Source organism: Pteropus medius, unplaced genomic scaffold, assembly GCF_902729225.1.
Source record: "Pteropus medius unplaced genomic scaffold, Ma_sr-lr_union100, whole genome shotgun sequence".
In the NCBI taxonomy this organism is placed as follows: Eukaryota; Metazoa; Chordata; class Mammalia; order Chiroptera; family Pteropodidae; genus Pteropus; species Pteropus medius.
Genome location: NW_024349803.1, coordinates 11,161,241 through 11,182,989, shown reverse-complemented (window position 1 = coordinate 11,182,989; position 21,749 = coordinate 11,161,241). Strand labels below are relative to the sequence as shown.

Sequence of the window (21,749 nt, the reverse complement as noted above, 5' to 3'; positions counted from 1 at the left end):
ACACAGAGGTTCTCCCGCTGCCCCCCACACTGCATTTACCTAATGTGATTAGAAAAATTAATATCCAGACTCTCAGATAACACTTCTCAATTATCCCCCTGTAGCCTGGGAAAGTGGGTGGGGTAATAAGTTTTTTTTTTTTATATTTCTGTTAGGGGTACTATTTGGAACTTTAAAAACTTTTATAGGGAACTCCAAATCAGTACCTTTTAATTTTGACATTTTTAAACAAACAGAGAAAGCTAGTTAGCATTTCATAAAATGAAATTTATTTAAAAAATTTTTTCAGGAAGTTGCAGAATGGCTAATAAATGCTTCTTGATATGCTTGCAGTGTTAACTCTATATATGCTCCCTTCTGTGCTTCTGTTTTTGCAAAGACCTGTTTAAATTTGAAAAAAAAAAATTTTTTAAAGCAATAGAATATATACTGTTTATAAAGTTTTTAGTTTTGAGATATCATTAACATTTCTGTAGTAGCAAAGAAAAGTACCAATTGAAAAGTCTTCCAAATTTCACAATAGTTTTCTGATTATAAAGCAATAAGCATATACTATAGGGACAAGAACAGCATCCAGTATAGTTCATGCAGTACTAATCCCTAACACTTGCACCTCCTGCTAGATCAAAATGAGAAAAGCACTAGGTTCAAGAGAAATCCAGAAGATGAGAGTTAGCAAACTAATTTTATACCTTAAAGAATATTTTCTCCAGAAGCATTTTGTTTTATCTGGCTTATGGAAAATCGGTATTAACACTATAGTTTCTCTCTACTCCTCCAAGGGTGTCATCACTGTCATTTTTAACCTTAGAAAGCTTTATAACTGCCTTGCAGATATATAAATCCAGAAAACCACATCTGTTCTGAGCAGTAGAAAAGTATACAATGATCTCCTCTTCCTGAAAGTCATCTCTCCTCTCAACATTTACAGAGAAATCTGTGTGAGCCCATGGTTTTGAGAGCTATGCAGTTCAAAACAATGCAACTAAGGCTTGGTAATATATAAGCACCACCCTCTCCCCTTCTGGACACCAAAGATGAGACCACAGTGAAGGACAGGAAGCCACACTGGCGACACGTGCCACCTAGTCCTCCACCATGCCCTGCTGGTGACTTGATCACCTCAGATGCCAGTACTCCAAAGAACAAGAGGGCTGCTGCCCCACTATCTGACCTTCTTGGGCTGCAGCTGCATCTCCCTTACCTCCATCACACTGCATCTCTTTATACTGTCCAGGATGAAGAAATAAGGGGGCTCTAATCACTGTTTCAAGACTACAAATCTGTTTAGGTACCATTAAATATGACCCACTTCAGAATTCTTAACTCAGTTATCACCACACAACAGCCAATGTGGGAAAAGTCCCTTTACCTTAATTAAATGTAATCCCTCAGCAGCCTGCTCCTTGGCCTCTTGAGCTGACTGGCCATCTGGATGGAGGATGTGATATAGCTGGACCAAGCTGGTGGCATCATCCACTCTATAGAGTGAAAGAGTTTACTGTTAAGAGTTTACTATTCTCTTCATTTGCTTCACAGTCCTACAAAAAGGTGTGCCAACTTAAAACTAAATTACATTTTGAACTTTCCTTGGGCCAGAAAAAAATTTTTTAAAGTCTTCAGTTTTATATTTTCAAATGCATTTTCAGGTAGATGGTTAATTTAGGCTTTATACCAACTCTGTTGTAGGTAGGGCAGGAGTCACTACAGGCAGTGCCCAATTCATGAAAGTGAATATATTCTAAAAATGGCTATATTTTTTAAACAGCATCATTTCTCATAGAAACAGCATTCCTAATGGTAGGTGATTTCCAGGTCAGCCCACCTCACCAGCAGATAATAATGTCATCCAACTCAGAGGGCAGGAATATACCTTCATCTTACATAAGCCAGAGGCCGGTGGTCATGGGTATGTTCAAAGCCACTTGCCTTTAAAGTATTAGCAGTGACATCTAACAAATCTTCATCAAGCCTAGAGGCTACATGCCCCTACAAGAAGCTTCCTAGGAGTCCAAGGAAAGACTTCCAGGCCACCTGTCTATTCACCAGAACCCATTTGTAAAAATTAGTATCTTAGTGAAGCAAATTTGAAATTACAAACATCAGACAGAAGGAAAGCCAGGTTATACTTCAGCAATCAAATTTTAGTGTCACAACTATCTATGATGAAACCAGAATAAGAATTCAATTTTGGTTTGTACTTAAACATTTTTAGAAACCTACAATTTTAATCAACATTAAAACTTCCCTACCCTTCCCCAAGCCACTAATCACTATCTTCTCACATAGTCAACACTTCCTTACCATTTTCCACCTCAAAGCTGAGGGAATATTTTAAAAATAACCCTTCTAAAATACTGTGCTTTTGAGGTTCTGTATGCACTTAGTAAGCTACCAACTTCTAGTTGTCAGGTGGAGGAGTGAGGACACCTTTATTCAGCTATCGCTCTTAGATGTTCCGTAATTTTCTATTACCTAAGCTAGGGGATAAAGAGTGGGGTGACGTGGGAGTAGGTAAAGAATTTCTCAAGCCATGGTGACTTTAGAGAATGTTCTGGGTTTATCCCAAGGCCTATCCGTCCTAAAGGTCATCCCTTTAGGGGGAACAGAAAAACCAGACCCAATATGGTAAAACATTCTAGGGGAAAAAAATTCAAAAATGTTCCTTGTAAATCTCTTGTGCTTGTTATAATCTAACAGAGTCCAATCAATGTGGCAACAAAATATCTTCTCAAATAAAAGATAAGATTCCCTTTAGAGCTTAGGCATGTGGCCCCATAAAGAGCTTAATTGTGTTTCTGTTTATCGGAATCACGTTTAGGGCTTCGTTACATTCACGCTAAAGTATATTCCCTACGTCTCAACAATTTAGCTTCACTTCCAGCCCACACTTGAAATTAAGAGCAAATAAATTTACATTTTCAAAAGATTTTAAAAGACTCAATTCAAAACCATCAGTGGGATTTGAGTCTGAAATGTCTGTAGAATCCCAATTCCGGCCTGGGCTCCAGTGAGGACGTGCACCCTCTCGTGTCTAACCTGGGATTTGCAGCAAGCAGTCCAGTTCACAATTGCAGGAACAGTTTTACTTCAGCAGAGCAGGAAAGGTTAACTCAGTTAACCCCCCAGTATGCAAATAAACTGCTTCAGATGTAAAGCTTACATGCCACTGAATATTACTATATTATTACATATTAGTACACCTCAATAAAGAACTTTTTCAAAGTTATACATTTCTGTGTTCCTCTAATTTCTTACCCCTCAAAAATTAATTTTTACAGTAAAATAATTTCAGAATGACTGCATTTGAGAAATGAAGAAAATTCATTCACAGGTGATGTCAATGCTAATGCACCTAAAAGCAAATCACTTTCGAGCATCCTCATGACCACCAGCCAGCCCGCTTCTTATGTGGGATGAAGGTATATTCCTGCCCTCTGAATTGGGTTACACTACATGCTAGTGAAGTGGGCGGGCTGGAAATCACCTACCAATAGGAATGCTGCTTCTATGAGAAATGATGCTCTGTTTCCAAACATGGGCTATACTTCAACAATGCCCATGGGACCTTCTAGTTACAAATGCCTTGCCTTTGTAGAATGGTTCAGATTATATGGTGGATACTCAAGTCAAAATTTACAGTCTGAAGGTGGCAATAATCACAAAACTCTCTTGTAGTTCACGCTTCTGAGTCAGTCAAGCAAGGGCTTTCTGTAGGAAGTTGACTTTCTTATTACAACCATGCTGGTTTTTTCCCCTTGTCATTTTGGCCTTTCTAACCCAATTAATAAAAAGATACTCAAAAACAATTTTCAGTTTTATCACAAGTTGTAAAGTACACTATTTCTGCTAAAAGGCTGGGAGCATACCAGCCTACATGCTAAAATACAACAGACATTCTGTGTTTCATGCAAGTTTGAAAAAAACTAACCTTTTCACAATGCCTTAAAATCTTGCAAAAAGGAATATCAAAAACAAGAATATTTTCATAAATGATGACTTTTACTAAAATACCCTAGAAATAGTCCTACCAGAAAACAAGCACCCCATCCCCACCCCGAGCTACATCAACTTCTTTACATTTCCTATTTAATCCCCTTTGAATATCGGGAAGGTTCACTGATACCCAGAAGCACTGGCAAGGCCTGGGATAAGTCAATACCCTGGGTATACCATACAGAGCCAAAGCCACGTACCCTTTCAAAGAATCTAGTTCTGCTCACACATCACAAAAGCAAAGACTGAGAAAAATGGGTTATGCTGAAAGAACAATGCATAAATAAACTTAGGTAAATAAAAGCTATCACTGGACAGTACGCTGTCATCAATGGAAAAATAACATAGCTTAAATACAGACTTAATGTAATAATAATGATTACAAAGATCATACTTACAAATCTCTCTGAATTTGGTCAATCAGTAAACCATCTATCATTTTCTTATTTACAAAATACCAAGCCATTCCACCAAAGTGTCTTGTTGAACGTAAAAGGTCATATTTTCCATGTTTATCTATATCTTCATAGGTCTGATGATGAACCTATCCACATAAAATGCAATTTTTCAAATACACAAAAATAAAAAGTGGCATTATCAGATAAACATTTACTTGCACGAGTGCTGTTCAAGAAAGTGTCAGTAAAACCAGATCTACTTATACCTTCCTCCACTATCATTAACCAGTAGGTACGATTGAGACCAATCCTCTACTGTAGAAGCATATGGCAGCCTGGAAAAAGTTTACCAAATACAGCCAGATCAATTTTCAGCAGCCAAATACCTATCATATACAGACCACTGAAAATAATGGACCACCATTTCTTGGTACCTGGAGGGGGAATCAAGAATATTCTTTCACTCCTCCCCATTCCCTCTATTTCGTCAACTACCCTATGCCACCGACTACTCCATTCCATTTCATTAACTAATGTTCTTTTAGTTCTCCAACCAAATTGATCTTCTTAAATGAGGACTCTGATGAGGGAGGGTAGTGTTCAAAGACTTTCAAAGGCCTGCTTATTTAAGTCCAGATTCTTCAGCCTAGCATCTGAGGTCACCTGTGATAGGGCCCTATCTACCCTTCTAGTATAATCCCGAACCACCCCCTGTATATACGTTGCATATATAAGCAAACCAGGTGACTGGCCATTTCTCAAGCATACTTTGTTGTGTGTCCTGTCTGTACATACTATCCATTCTACCTGAAATACCTCTCTTCACCCAATTCCATCTGCCACAACTTTCCCTGACCTTTTAGAACTCTTAAGATCTCTACAAAGCCTTTCCTGAGAGCACCTGGTAACTTCTTAGTACCTAATATATGGACCTAAAGGTGATAATTATCTGTATACTTATATAGTACCCTTCACCACAATCATTTCTGGACAGCAAGCTTTGAGACAGCACACCCTATCCCAGTCATATGATCACCTATACTATCCACAATACTCCCTTACACACAGAAATTACTACATGATTACTTATTAAATTGAATTGTAAGACACATGCTGCATTTTGGTAAATTTTAGTAAGTAACTTTGTTCCTGTATGGTAAATTGAAAAAAAAGAACAGGCTTTGCCATCAAATTAGGGTCCTAATTCTACCACTTATTAGCGGTGCAGCTTTCAGCAAGCGACTGACTCAACTCTCCAAGCTTAAATTCTCTCATCCATAACTCAAGGGTTATTGTGAGCATAAAATATCTATCTGGTATACAGGTCCTCAATAGGTATTCAGGTTATTTCCCTTCTCGGCCCCCTGTATCAAAGCTTACAACCTACCTTATTGTGCTACATTAAAAAATCTTATTCAACCATACTTTAGAAATTATAAAAATATACTCACTTTGATATATTCAGCAGAATCTGGCTCAAACTGGGCAACGCAAAGGTTGAGGACATCAACATGCCGGTCCTGGCTGTACAGGGTCTAAAACCACACAGCAGAGTTGAAATTAGACCTGTCCTGACACCATGGCAAACCTGCCCATCCACATACAGGCCTGTCCATCTACATAAAAGGCACATCTGCGCCCATCAAGAGGTATGCAGATATAACACTGGCTTTGTAACGGTCACACATGAATTCAAATCCCAGCTACGAGATAGATAACCTAGTTATTAGAAATTTCTATCTGTGTTTATCAAAGCAAAATGCCTGCAGGACCAGAGCCAACTGTTTCAACAAAGAAACCATCACTACTGATTTTATAAAACCAAGTCACCTTACCTGAAGATTTTCTGCCTTGAAAATTATTGGTGTTAAAGTTCTCCGACCTTCTTTTGGGAAATAAACTTGTATCATCCGGTCTCGTTCTTCCCAAGAGGCTTTGCGTAGTGTGCCACTTGGTTCTCTGACGACAATAAAACGCTCCTAAAATAGAAAACATAATCAAGGATGAGTTTGTGAGGACTTATTTTTAGTTCCAGTATCCCATTAAACACCATTATAAGAATAATTTGCAATCAACAATATAAAGTACAACTGGGAAACGCAAATGCAATCATATGTATGATTTAATCATATGTATGTATAATTTTAAATCTCAAAGATACTTCCTCCATTAATCACTGCTGTGCCTCTGACACTCAAAAATCTGAAATAAAAGTATTTACTAAGTGCCAACTATGGTCTTAAAGTGGGTTCAATACATAAAATGGTTCAACTAAAAAAAGCTGATCTGAGACTCATCTAAATGCATTTCAGAGGAAAGAAGGGCTGTAAAACCTTTTTGAACTGAAACATGCCAGTCTCCCCTAAGTAGTCTTTACTACTTTGTGATCTACATTTAAAGTCCTGGGGAAATAAGGAACAAATCCAAGAATGTACAGTCTTAATTCCACACCTCTATGGTTCCTCATACTGGCACGAAACATAAATGTGTCAGAAAGACTGAGTGACCCATCTGCTTTGGTCTCTTCATTCTTCCAACTGCCAAATCCCAGGCCATGGGGTCACTTCCTCCTCTGAATCCCACCCACTCTTTGTACCACTCAACTGGCAATTTATCCTGTGTAAGATTCTTAACACCTCTCAGATATTTAACATTGTTACAGAACTAGAAAATGGCAGAAACTGTGCATTATAATTTTTTGCAACACTCAGAGTGACAACAGAGCTTTGCACATAGCAGATAATTGATATACAACTGATTAACCAGATGGTACTGACTTTTAACTTTTCAGAAATGTAAAAGTGAATACGTTTTGAGGATCTTTTCAGAAACGTAAAAGTGAATACGTTTTGAGGATAACAGAATTAAAACTTTCATCAAGCACTACAAAAGAAAAAAAATAGGAGATGCCAAAATAACACAATCGTTCCTCAAAATAACGCAATCGTTTTGGTAATTTGAATTCCAACTTCATTTTTCCCTTTCAGGTTGTAGAATGCTCCCACAAACTAGCTTTCAAAGCACTGCAAACGCATATTAAAGCACCCCAAAGCAAAAATCCTAACTAAAATGAAACTATGTGATGTGTATACATCAGATATATAGGTGGTTGATGTACAGACATGTACACTGCTCACATCGAATCTTCTAACCATAATCATCTATGATAAAAAGACTAATACAGGGTTGCTCTTTTCCCAATTCTAGCATTATGTAATATTCTACTGCATTTTGTGGGCTAAACTGTAAATTGCTCTCTTTTTACTCTACTTGAAAAGGCTGCAACACGAAACTGATATATTTTATAAGTACCAGTGCTCCTTTGGAACCAATAATGGAGGGAAGAGGAGCTAGAGAATAAAAACTACAACAGAAGTGGTGCTGTCTGAAAATCATCTGGGGAAATCTGCCATTCATAATGCAAATTCTGAAAAATGAACATCTTTTGGGAAGTCTGAGTTTTTGGCATCATCAGAAATTACAGGAAAGAAACACTATCTTCTCAAAGAGCATCAGCTAAGGAAGTCATTCTAGCTTAGGCAGAAAGACTCTCCCTTCTCCCATTGCCTTGAAGATTTTTGCCTACTTGTGGTTTGGGGGTATATTTCTGTCTGTACATCCTTTGATCTGTCTTAGCATACTTTTTGCTTTGTAGCCAGTCTGGAATATACTGTGTCCATAATCTGCAGGAGAAAATGGTAACATGATGTGGGGCTGGTCTGCATTTCTCTTTCTCCTTAAGCTGTATCTTCCAGAAGGGTGTCATCCAAACACAGAAATTCTGGTTGGGAAGATTCAGACACCTGGTCACAGGATGTTGACTCTCATCCCTCAGTCCCATCTCCACATAGTATTTGAAACAAAGATCATTTTGCAATTAGACATATACTCACCCGGTGTGGTATGCTATATGTTATATCAGTAAACACATATTTGGCTGTTTCTGTTCCTTCCAAAATCTTATCTTCAGCTAACACATCATTTATTGGCACTCGCTCTTCAAGAACCGGTGGCATTTTTAATCGTATTTTAGCTGCCTCAACTGCCTGTCTTGTAGCCTAAGGAAACAAAACATTTCTTAAGGAAAGCCACAGTGTTATAGACCAAAGGATCATCTGACAAAAGCAGATACTAATCAGAAATCCTAAAGACTGCAAAGAGAAGCCATAGCCATGAATTAGTGAGTGAAAAGCCAGACTTGGGCTCCTGGGCTCCGGCCTTTGCCTTGTGGTATGAATGAGAGCAACAGGTACAGGCTCAACCATTCTCAAAACAGCCAAGAAATGCTCTGAATCATATCCAGTCTACAAAAGCTCCTTGAAACAGAATAAAGGATTTCATTTATTGGGTGACTGCTATGTGCCAGATATTGTTCAAATACTCTGAATGTATTTGGCCCATAACTACCTTATGAGCTAGATGCTATTATTTTATGGGAGAAAAAACATAGGCACACAAATGTTAAGTAAATTGCTAGGAAGTAGCAACAGAGATCTGAACCCAGACAACTCAATTAGAGTCTATGTTCTTAACCACTGACCGCGCTGCTCCATGCCATACCATTTAACAGTGGTTACCTGAGAGGTGAAAGGGGACCTTTCACTCTTTATGTGATATACTACTGGATATTTGAATTTTTTGCTATGATTATAAATTACTTTTGAATTAGAAAGAAAGCAGTAAAGCTTCACATATATATATATACATCAAAGCATTTTCCACAAAGCACTGAATACCCAGTGACTCTAGGAAGATACTGGTGCTTGGAGTAGGATGCTGTTCAGAAGGATCTCATAATCTCCCCAAAGTTTCAGCCTCAAAGCAGCTCACAAGTATTGTTTCTCCAGGAAGGAAGCTGAAGCAGGCCAAAGGAAGGCTGCTCAAGCTGGGTGTGGAACAGCGGAGGCTCTGCTTGGACACCCAGACCTGACCTACGTGTCCCAGTCTGACTAATTTTGGCCATGCTCCCTGCTCCTCTCTGCTTGCCTGCTCACATTTCTTTTCTCAGTTCTGTGGCTGGATCTCCCTCTTTAGTGCCTGTGGAAGAGCAAACATCAGCTTCTAGAGGGGCCTGTGGAAATGTTCTTTAACCCTTTACAGAAAGGTATTCTACCAATATTCTTTCATTCTCATACCTCTTCCAGCTGTGCCTGGGTCATTAGCTTATAGGTTGGTGGCTTCAGTTCTTGTATAGCTGGCTTAAAAACCTTCTGCAAATTCAAGCCTGTCATTTTGATGAGTATGTTTTGGACTTCCTCATCCATAAATGTAGGTTTCTTGATCTCTGAGCTACCAGATTCTGTTAAAATAGATTTTAATAAATAAGATGGTAAAAATGACAAGCCAACAAAACTTCTAAATAGAAAAGTTAAAAATAAGTGATTAATACAATGTCTACCTCAATATGCATAATGCTAATATCTATGAGAGTCATTCATGCTTTCATTTAAAATTTACTGAACATTCATGATGAAGACACAGTTTCTGCCAAAAAGGAACTCCAAGTGGAGGAAGCAACAAGAAAAAATTAATGTAACAAAATTAATAGTAATAGTTGCTATCCTTTACAGAGTTGTTTCCTATATGCCAGCATTATATACATTTTTCAAGAATGCTTACAACCCACAAAATAAGTATTGATATCTCAATTTTATAAATGAGGATACTGGAGCCTGCCTAAAGACCTAACTATTAAGTGATAGAGCCAGGATTTAAATCAAGGTTTATCTGATTCTAGAGCCTAAATCAATTCCAATCTATCATGGTGCTCCTCAGTATAAGTACTACACGCAAGGGTGGCATGGGGGTGTTGGCGGGGGAGGGGGTGAGTGACTATAAAAGAAGGAACTAAACATAGCCTGGGAGCATGGTAGAGTATGATAGGGTCAAATATGGCTTGAAGAACCTAAAGAGGGTAGAGAAAAATGGGAAGGACATTCTAGGCTGAGGGTCTACAGCTAGGAAAAAGAGGCCTGGATCACTGGCCACGTAGTATCATGGAAAAGCTTTCAATAGGACAGGAAACTCAGATCTCAGTTCTGCCTCACACAGTTTGCCTAACCTCCATTTCCATTTCTGTTAGGGAAAAAAGCCATTCCTTCCCAGCCACCTCTTCCTCTGCTAGTTCTGTAAATGCTGGGGACCCTCAGGATTCTGACCTATATCCTTCTTTTCTCCCTTCTCACATTCTCGATAGATGATCGCCTAGTCTCCTATAACTTTAATTCCATATGCTGGAAACTCTCGAATCTGAATCTCCAGCCAAGATCATCTTCCATCCAAATACCCAATGGACATCTCACATGCACTTCAACATTGCCAAAGCGGACCCCATCAACTTTCTCCTGCCTCACACCTGCTTTTCCTACTATTTCTTATCTTAGCACTATCCAATAGGTCATGTGGGCCGGACACCTTACTTCTTGACTTCTCCTTTACCCTCCACATCTAGCCAACAGCAGCAGTAATAATGGTAATAACAGCTAACATTTGTTAGATATTTACCATGTGCCAGGACTTACCGAGCTAAGTACATCCTTAGCACATTTAATCCTCACAACAACCCCATAAACGCTATGATTATCCTCATTTTACAAAAGAGAATACTGACACCAAACAGGCAGTTATACCTCATAAATCTTTCTTAAATCCTCCACTTCCACTTCCACTACCCTAATCAAAGCCATCCTTATATATTGCCTTAGCCTCCTAACCAGCCTCCCTGACTCCATTCTGACTCCACTTTAAACCATTCTCCACAGACCACCAGAATAATCTCTTAAAAACATAATCTAAACAATAGAAGAGATAATTAACAAAAAAAAGAGTTGGTTCTTTGGAAAGATTAACAAAATTGACAAACCTTTAGCTAGACTAACCAGGAAAAGAGAGAACCCAAATCAACAAAATTATAAATGAAAAAGGAGACATTACAACTGATACCACAGAAATACAAAGGATCATGAGGCTTCTATGAACAACTATATGCCAGCAAATTGGCCAACCTAAAAGAAATGGAAAAATTCTTAGAAACATACGACCTACCAAGACTAAATCAGGAAGAAACAGAAAATCAGAATAGACCAATTACTAGTCAGGAGTTTGAATAAGTAATCAAAAATCTCCCAATGAAGAAAAGTCCAGGACCAGATGGCTTTACATGTGAATTTTACCAAACTTTTAAAGCATTAACACCAATCCTTTTCAAATTCTTTCCAAAAATCAGCAAGGAGGAAACACTCCCTAACTCATTTTATAAGGCCAGCATTAACCTGATACCAAAGCCAAAAAGACACCAACAGAAAAGAAAACTACAGGGCAATATCTGATTCTCAGTAAAATATTAGCAAACTGAATTCAGTAGCACATTATAAGATCATTCACCATGATCAAGTGGGTATTATTCTTGGGATGCAAGGATGGTTCAACATAATTGATGTGATACATCACATTCATAGAATGAAAGAAAAAAATCATATGATCACTTGAATGGATGCAGAGAAAGCAGTGGACAAAATTCAACATCCATTCACAAAAAAAAATTAACAAATTTGGTATAGAAGGAACATACTTCAACATAATAAAGGCCATATATGACAAACCCACAGCTATCATCATACTCAATGATGGAAGGTTGAAGCCTTTCCTTTAAGATTAGGAACAAGAAAGGGGTACCCACTCTCACCACTCCTATTCAACATAGTACTAAAAGTTCAGAGCAATTAGGGAAGAAAAGAAAAAGCCATCAGGTTGGAAAGGAAGAAGTAAAACTGTCTCTATTTGCATATGACATGATTTTATATAGATAAAATCTTAAAAACTCCACCGAAAAATGTTACATCTAATCAAACAATTCAGTAAAGTTGCAGGATACAAAATAAACGTTAAAAAATCAGTAATGTTTCTATACACTAACAATAAACTTTTTGAAAAAGAAATAAAGATTCCATTTATAACAGCATCAAAAACAATAAACTATCAAGGAGGTGAATGATCTCTATCCTGAAAACTACAAAACACTGACAAAATCAAAGACACAAATAAATGGAAAGGTCTCCTGAGTTCATGGATTGAAAGAATTGGTATGGTTAAAATGTCCATCTACCCAAAGCCATCTATAGAGTCAATGCAATAGAAAAAATAATCCTAAAATGTATATAGAACCACAAAAAAAATCCTGAATAGCCAAAGGAATCCTGAGAAAGAAGAACAAAGCAGGAGGCCTCACACTTCCTATTTCGAGCTATACTATAAAGCTATAGTAATCAAAACCGTATGTTACTGGCATAAAAACAGACACACAGACAAATGGAGAACTGTGAGCCCCAAAATAAACCCACCCAACTAATATGGTCAACTAATATTTGACAAGGGAGGTAAGAATATGAAATAAAAAAAACACTACCTCTTCAGTAAGTGGTGATGGGAAAAAGAACATTCACATGTAAAAGACTGAAACTAGACCTCTATCTTACACCACTCACAAAAATTAACTCGAAATAGATTAAAGACTTAAATGTAAGACCAGAAACCATAAAACTCCTAGAAGAAAATGTACAGGAAAAGCACCCTGACAGTGGTCTTGGCAATCAAACTAAAAAATCAAACTAAAACACTTCTGCGCATACGGAGATGGGAAAAAAATGGTGCATGTGATAGAGGCTGTGTTCGTCTCACTTGCAACCAAATCAAAGTTGTGACAGAAACACAGAGCATACAGCAAAGAAAGTTGCCTGGGACCTAGATGAACAGAAGCACAACAACTAGGGAGAGAAATAATTAATCAACCTGCAACTAGAAGGTAGGAGGGGGCGAAGAATTGAGGCTGCCCGGTCCCGAGGGGCTGAGTGAGACAGAGGCTGTGGCAGGTGCAGATGCCTCTTAAAGGGGCCGTGTCAGCGAGCGGACTTTTGCAGTGACAAACCTGCTCACTCTGAGCACCAGCACCGGGTCAGCTGCATGGAGGACACCAGAGATTTATAGGGGGACACTGAGTTGTCAGAGTGAGAGCTGGAGGCAAGGCTCTCTCCTGGGCAGAAGTGCTGGGGTATTCATTGTTCCTCTGTTGAGCCCTCCACCCCTCCCAGGGTGGGGATTCAACGCCACTATAGCTGAGTCTCATCAAACTGGATAACAGAGGTCACTCCGCCCAGAGGATCCCCTGAAACTCCACCTCCCCCAACTCATGGCCCTACTCAAGCCACATCCAGGTTGTCCTAGGCGAGTCAGGTGCTCCTTGTGGGGCAGTACCAAGATTCACACTGGTGGCAGCTGGCCTCGGTTTCTGGTGTGGTTTCTTGAGGCAACTCTAAGCACATCTGTGGATTGCTTGCTCAATCTTAACATGTGGCCCCAGAGGAACACAGGCTGGAGCTAAACTTGGCCTGCAGCTGAACCCTTCTTAGGACTGGACACCTCCTACACAAAGCCGCGATAACAAGATTGGGAGACTTAGGAGCTTTGCTTAGTACATAGAAACAGACACAGAAAGGCAGCCAAAATGGGAAACAGACACAGAAAGGCAGCCAAAAAAGCAGATACCATATGAGAGAACAGAACAGAGATCCAGGAATAATGGGGTCAAGCAATCTAAAAGATGCAGAGTTCAAAACACTGGTTATAAAGATGCTCAATGAACTTAGAGGAAGTGTAGATGAACTCAATGAGAACTTTAACAAAGAGATAAAACATAAAATGGAAATTGTAAAAAAGGGAACCAGTCAGAAATGAAGAACACATTATCTGAGATGAAGAGAATATCAGATGGAATCAATGAAGTGGATAAAGAAGAGGATTGAACCACCGATATAGAAGATGGGGAAGCCAAGGACACTCAATCAAAATGGCAAGAAAAAAGAAGCCAAGACTATAACAATAATTTAAGGAGCCTATGGGACACAATTAAATGTAAAAATATCTGTGTCATAGGGGTACCTAAAGGAAAACAAAACGTTGAAGAGCTATTTGAAGAAATAATGATGGAAAATTTCCCTCACCTGGTAAAGGAAATAGACATACAATCCCAGGAAGCTCAGAGGACACCAGAGATTTATAGGGGGACACTGAGTTGTCAGAATGGTTAGTAGTACCAAAAAGACAGATTAACAAATGCTGGCAAGGATGTAGAGAAAAAAGAACGCTTGTGCACTGCTGGTGACTGTAAATGGGTACAGCCACTACGCAAAGCAGTATGGAAACTCCTCAAAAAATTAAAAACAGAACTACCATATGATCCAGAAATTCTGCCTCTGGGAATATATATATGAAGGAAACAAACACTATGTCAAAGAGAAATCTGCACCCCCATGTTCATAACAGTATTATTTACAATAGCCAGGATATGAGAACAACTTTAGTGTCCATTGATGGATGAATGGATAAAGAAGGTGTGGTATATTTGTAATAGAATGTTATTCAGCCATAAAAAAGAGGAAATCTTGCTGTTTGCAACATGGATGGACTCTAAAGGCATAATACTAAGTGAAATAAGTCAAACGAACCCAAATACTGTATTATTTATATGTGGTATCTAAAAACAACAAACCAAATACGTAAAAAAAGAGAACATACTTGTACTTACCAGAGTGGGGGAGGGAACTGAATGAAGGTGGCCAAAGGCACAAACTTCCAGTTATAAATAAGTACTAAGGATGTAATATGCAACATGACTATAGTTAATATTGCTATATGGTTTATATGGAAGTTATTAGTGTAAATATTAAGAATTTCTCTTTTTTTGCATCTATATGAGGATGGATGTTAACTAATTTGTCACGGTAATAATTTCATAATATATATGTGTGTATATATATAAATCATTATGCTGTTAAATGTCAACTGTATCTCAATAAAACTGAAAAATAATCTAAAAAAAAAAAATTTTTTTTAATGTAATCAACGTCACCCTTGTGCTTAAAACTCACCAATGACTCACCTTATTTAGGGAAAAAAAGCTAAGGTGGTCTGCTTACTTCACTCTGTCCCCGGCTAGACAATGTGCCCTCCCAAGACCATTACCCTTTCTTGTACTCATCCCTGGCACTCAGGGTCTCTTACAGTGCCCGGCACAAAAGAGGTGCTCAGCACTCCTCTCTCAATTTCTTCCTCAGCCTGTTACCATTCAGTGACCACGTGTGCATATGGGACACCTTCACTTGAATCTCAAAGGGAACCTCAAATTTAATGTCTCCAAAACAGCTGTTTTACTCTGCTTCCTTTCCCATCTCTTCTGCCTTTTCTCCCTCACCTCTCCTCCTCTCCCTCCCCCCTAAAAACTGTTCCTACGATTAATCTTCTCTGTCTTGGTATAAATAGAACTACTCTCTACTCAACTGTCCAAGCCAGAAACTCGGTAAGCAACAATGATTTCTCCTACATTCAAAATCATTTTCGACTCTCATCAATCTTACCTCCAAAATGGGTTCCCAAATTACTTGTGTTCAGTCTCATTTCTGTACTCTTGTTTATGCTGTTTCCTCTACTTGGAATGCTTGTTTTCTCCCTAGCATGGTTAACCAGGTCTCGATTTTGGTCATATTTTCCAAGAGTCCTTCCTTGCCCTTCCAACCTAGTTTGAGTGTCAGTGTAATGTGCGTTCTCCTATCACAGCCTAGGTCACACTGACTGCCACTTCTCCACTGGGCCGTGAGACCTCTCAGGCAAAAATCCATGTCAGTCTTAGTCTGCTGCATCCTCTAAACCAAACACGCGCTTTGCAAAGAGCAGAGCTCAGGCACTATTGGTTAACTGGATGAACAAATGAACAAACGCCGGCGATGACAGACCCTGATGGTACAGGAGACTGGGTTAAGGGCGCGCAGCGGGAGGAGCACAGGTAGGGGTGGGGCTCCGCGTGGGTCTCGCTAGCCAGAAGCAGGCATAGGTTTCCCAGGAGACCGCCCCAGCGGACCTCTGGCAGGTCACTTACCGGCCTTGGAACCAAACCGACGGCACGGCATTCCCGCCCCGCAGGATCCGGGAAGCTGTTGGAGCAGGTCGCTGAGCTGGGGCCGAATTCGGGCCTGGAAACAGACCCGTTCCGTGCCTCGAAAACCAATCAGGCGGCTCCCCAGCGACATAGAGGGTCTGAAAGTCGCCATAATTATCCTGACCGCTTGCGCCAGAGGCGTCTGGGAACGATTCCCGGTCTCGCGCGGTTCGTACAGCATTCTGGGAAATGTAGTCCGGTTGAGGGAGTGGAGGTGAAGGAAGCGACGCCAACTTCTGGGCCTTATTTAGATTGTTTCTGTAAAGTGCTTGTTCACGCGTAGAAAGTTCATATTCTTCTCTATGCATAGAGCCAAAGGCAAAACTTAAACCGTCTTCCCTATGTGCTCTTTCTCCTGGGCCTTTCCTTTGTTTCCATGGCTCTAAACAAATTTCCGTTTCCTGCCCAAAACTTTTCTCCCAGCCCCAAGTTTAAATCCAACTGCCTATTCGACTTTTTTAAAACTTCTCACACACCTCACTCACCCCCAAATACAACTGATTCTAAGCCCTGATGGCCACCAGCCCATCATCCCCCAGAAACTCATATATTTATTCTGTCTCAGAAATTTACTCCTTTCTTTCACGGCCTTTTTTTTTTTTAATTTGTGATTATTTTGCTCATTTATCTGTACTTACTTTTCTCACCCCATGAAGACGACTATATATGTTACATCTATGTCCACAGCAAACATTTGTCAAATAAATGACTAGATGAATGACGAAATGACCCTGTTATTTTCTTCCCAGCTCTCCAGGAGGTGCAGGTCTTGTCCTCCCCTGGACTATATAGGTTAGTGCCTGTGCTAAGAACTTTTCTCAAGGCCTGGCTAAAGACAGGTGTTAAGTAGACACCTGTTCGTATTAGCTGGACGGCTACGCTCATCTTCTAATCTCACCACCTTTCTTCCACTGCCCAGTAAGAACCGTTTATGAACTCATTCTCTATTTGGGTCAGGAAGTTGAGAGCCCTACCCTTGGTGCTGCATTCAGGCATGACTACTGCCCTGCACTTCTCGCACTTCCTCTCAGACCTATGGGATACACGGTGTCAGGGAGCGTGGTGGGATGCATGCAAGTGTCTCCCAGCCATGCCCTTTATCTGAGAATCAGCCACCTATTCCCATAGCCATTGCTGAGAGGGTAGGCGTCAGTAGCTGTGTTTTTTTATTAACAAGTCCCTGGACAGAACTGATTGGACAACGAGTGGCTACCTAATGCAGGAGGAATGAGTCCATCAACAGCTGTATTAGTTCCCTGTAGCCACTGTAACAATTTATAACAAATTTGGTGGCTGAAAACAATAAGAATTTATTCTCTCACAGTTCTAGATGCCAGTAATCTGAAGTCAGTATCACTATCAGCAGATCTTTGCTCCCTTCAGAGGCTCTAGGGGAGAATCTGTTCCTTATCTTTTCCAGCTTCTGGTGCCCACAAGCATTCCCTGGCTTATGGCTGTATCACTCCAATCTCTGGCACCATCGTCATACCACTTTCTCTTCTGTCTATGCCCAATCCCCCTTCGCTTCGCTCTGATACAAACATATATGGTTGCAATTAGGGCCCGCCTGGATAACCCAGGCTAATCTCCGCATCTTAAAGTCCTCAATTTAACCACTTTCTCCAAAGACCCTGTTTCCATATAAAGAGGTAAATATTTGGGGGGCGGGGGACATTTTTCACTCTACTCCAGCTGTCCAGACACCAAACAAATTTTCTCTCAATGTTTCAAACTAAGAAACAGAGAAACTACAGTTGGTGGGAGAAGTTCAAGTGAATAACAAGAGTCATGTTCGGAGCAGCTTTTTTTCAGCAATATGCTCACTGAGAGTGAGCAGAGAAAGCCGGTCTGCAGAGCAAGGCATAAAAGTGGAGCAGAAGCAGAGATGACAGACTATGAGGTCTGAGAAAGAGAGAGATGGAGAAAGGTGCTCTCTGGGCCAGAGATCCTCCCACTTTCCTTTCATTAACAGCTACACTAAGTTTCACTACGTGGAATAACCAAGATTCCTGGTTCCAGCTGTAACCTTAGGGAGATGCTCATATCTTTCAGAGCCTCAGTTTCTTACCTGCAAAATGGGTATAATGATAGTACTTATCTTGCCGACTTTGAAAATAAAGTACTTTCAGGATCCAATTCCTGGTGTTTCAGAAGGGGGTGCAAAGTCATGCGGCAGCAAGTCAGTGGCTTTCTAAAGGTCTTCAGAGGGGCAGTTTTAGAGAGTTATGTGTTTATCAGTTATGATTCTCTTGTAAGCAACAGAAATCTTTCCTGACTAAAAACAGACGGAAGTGATTGAATGGATGTTGAAACAGAGATGGATGTTGAATGTCTCAGGGTTAAAGGGAAAGCTGAGCAGCCAAGCCACAGGAAGGACTTGAAGGATAGAAGCTCCAGAGTCACCAGAGACAAGAACTCAAGAAAAATTTCTCCAGGAAGCTGCTTTCAGAATGACATTGTTCTAACTACATGCTTTCCATCAAGGTCAAGTTCCTGGTAAGAGAAGCTGATTGGCCTGGGTGGGGAATGGGAAGAGTTGGCCCTCTGCTTGACAGTCCTAAGACACCCTGGCTGCATCTACTGCTAAGATTCATCAGGTCAAATCTGGGAGAATGATCACCAGCTCTGTAGAGCAAGAATGGGTCCTATTATTTGTAAAACAAAAGTTTAGTGAGCTTTCAATTACCCAACTGTCAGTGATTTTACAGGGTCTAACCTTTTCATTGTTTCCCTAAAGGTACTAGGATTTTTCCTGGGCTTTTAAAAATTCTTCAAGATAAGGGTATGGGGATAGAAGTCGGGGAGAGGGATGGAGAGAGGCAGGACAGGGAGAAGGGTGACAGTCTGGACAATCCAAGAATCCTTTCAATCTTCAGAGCATCCTTGCAAATTCTATATAGCCTTCAAAAATCTGTCTTGAAGTCTTCCCCAAGAGTAACATTTGCTTCGTTTTTGTCCTCACCTAGAGTGTTCTTCCCCTGCCCCTGTTCAGAATCCAAACCCCCGACATGTTCCTACGGACACAAATTCTATGGCCAAAACCTCTTTGTGTGCTAAGAAGGGACAACTAGCAAGAGAAAGAGTAAAGTGAGAAGGGACAAGTGATAATGAGAGGTTCCAAAGGAAGCTGCAGGGAGTGAAACCCTAAGTGGGGACATCAGCCATTGATGGGAAGGGGCTTTTGTACTAGGAGGCAAGGAGTTAAAGATGGATGGAGTGTGGATAAGTTTTGAGGCAATCAGAGCACTTTTCTGCCTCACCGCCTCTCTTTCCTCTGAGCAATGGAAAGCAAAGTCACTGGCTGAAAAGAGGTAGAGTTATGTTGGAAGCTCCAAGAGCAAGAAGTTCTAAGCTGCTGCTGGGGGCTGTGCACATGGCTGTGATGCTAGAACAGAAGCCCACCAAGTGGTGGGACAGTCTGCAGGAGTGCAGAAGAGGAACCAAGATCTGGAAGCCAGGAAGCTATTTCTGATCGTTTTAGAGGAAAATAGCAACATTTTCTGGCGTGGAAAGATGTGATTCAGCACTGCCACCTTCCCTCTGACTCAGAGCGCACTATCTTCTCATTAGTTCCTGTTGCTTTTATGGCAAATTGATGAGGTAGACAGGGCAGGCACTGATAGTCCATCTTCTACATACAGAAAATGAGGCTCCAAAGTTAAGGGTCTGACCCATGGCCATCCAGTGTATCCCATACAGAGACAAGGCTAAACTCTGGGGTCCCTGGCAGCTGTTATGGTGGAAAAGCTCTGTTTACATGTGTTTCATGGCGTGAGGAAAAACAGTGAGACTTCCAGAAATGAAACGACTGTCTTCTGAGCCCAGAATGTGGCCCAAAAAGAGAGTAGACAGGGAGACTGTCCTCCACCATGAGATGGTGGGGGGGGGTGAGTCAGTTCCTCCAACCCTGGAGTATCAGTTTATCTCCAATTTTCCACATGACACTCTCTTTTCTTCTGACAGCACCTACTGAACCACAATCCAACCCCAAACTGAAGATTTGAAACAAAATGATTGCCAGAGACCAAGGCTACATCCGTCTGTGATGATAAGCAGATTCTTTGCCCTATAGCACAGGGACATAAATGTCGAAGGCACTTAGGCCAGCTCCTCCCAGATGCTCCTGCCATCCCAGATGCCTCCACAATGATGCAGGCCCAGAGCAATCACCCCATGTCACAGCCATCGTGGATATGATCTATAATAGCTGACACTTGGCTCTCCTGCTTCTGCGAGCTGGCTGCTGTCAGGTTTGGTATGTGGAACATTTTGTCTGAGGGATATGCTGGCCTGGGTTGAAAGTAATTCCCATCAGCTCAGAACCGGGTGGTCTGTTATAAGGTTATTTTTCAGTTTGATCTGGACTCAGGAAGTCCTTTGGACTGAGACCTGGTATTTTCAAAGGTTAGTAAGCCCATCAGAAATTTCTTTCATGAGAAAACGTGATGCATCTGATTGCCCCGACTTGCATGCTGTCCCCAGATCAGGGGCCTGAGCATAATTTCACTTTAGATTCATGACTGCAGTATCCTGCGGATTCCTGGAGCCTGGGCAGAATGTTCTGGTCACTACTAATGGGAAGCCAGAACCGAAAGGGCAGAATGCATGTTCTTAGGATACCCTAAGTGTGTGTGCCTGTGTGTATGTGCACATGCAATGTGTGCGTGTTTGGCTGCATGTGTCATGCAAATGTGTGAGCATATGTTTACGTTAGTCTTGGAGGTGTGTGTGTGTGCATATGTGTATGTGTGTGTGCATATGTATATGTGTGTGTGCGGGTGGCCATTTTGTATGCACAAATGTATGTTCGAATACTGTATACACACGTATATGTATGGTAAGCATGCGTATGTGTATTTGTGTGGTTTTGTGTTTGTACAGATGGACATGCATGTGTTCACACATGTACATTGGCCTGGGAATGGGGGCAGTTTAATAGTAAGATTTGGAAATTAGATAGACATGGGTTCAAATTCTAACTCCACAATTTATTAACGTATGAGCCCTTACTACTAACCACCTTGGTTTCCTCCTCTCTAAGATGAGATGATAACAGCTTCCACATAGGACGGGGACGAGGGTTAACAGACAAGAAGCAAATAGCACTCAGGCACATAGTGCCCATCAAATGGCAGAGGGTATTATTACTATTACTGTCATTGTCACCATCATCATCATCATTCTTGTCTCATCTCATCTCGTTCCCTGGCTGTGTGGCATTCATTCTGTCTCCTATGAAACCCAACCAGGGCTGCAAACATTTCTAATGGAAATGAATTGACTTGAACTACCAGACTTGAACTACGAGAGAAATGAGTGACCAGACTGATTCTGCCTGACCCTCTGTGAGCTTGGCTACCTCAGTAAAT

At 40.6% G+C, this 21,749-nt stretch overlaps 1 protein-coding gene across 1 annotated transcript; it reads right to left on the bottom strand.

The window, feature by feature from the left end:
- Positions 1-246: 246 nt before the first annotated feature.
- On the bottom strand, positions 247-16,576 carry MRPS22 (mitochondrial ribosomal protein S22). Its single transcript, XM_039837291.1, has 8 exons — positions 16,321-16,576; positions 9,530-9,693; positions 8,288-8,452; positions 6,230-6,373; positions 5,846-5,929; positions 4,395-4,540; positions 1,373-1,481; positions 247-381 (listed from the first exon to the last, which is right to left on the bottom strand). Exons 1-8 carry the CDS (start codon positions 16,559-16,561, stop codon positions 286-288), a joined length of 1,149 nt encoding a protein of 382 aa, XP_039693225.1. The 5' UTR covers positions 16,562-16,576; the 3' UTR covers positions 247-285.
- Between the last annotated feature and the right edge of the window lie 5,173 nt (positions 16,577-21,749).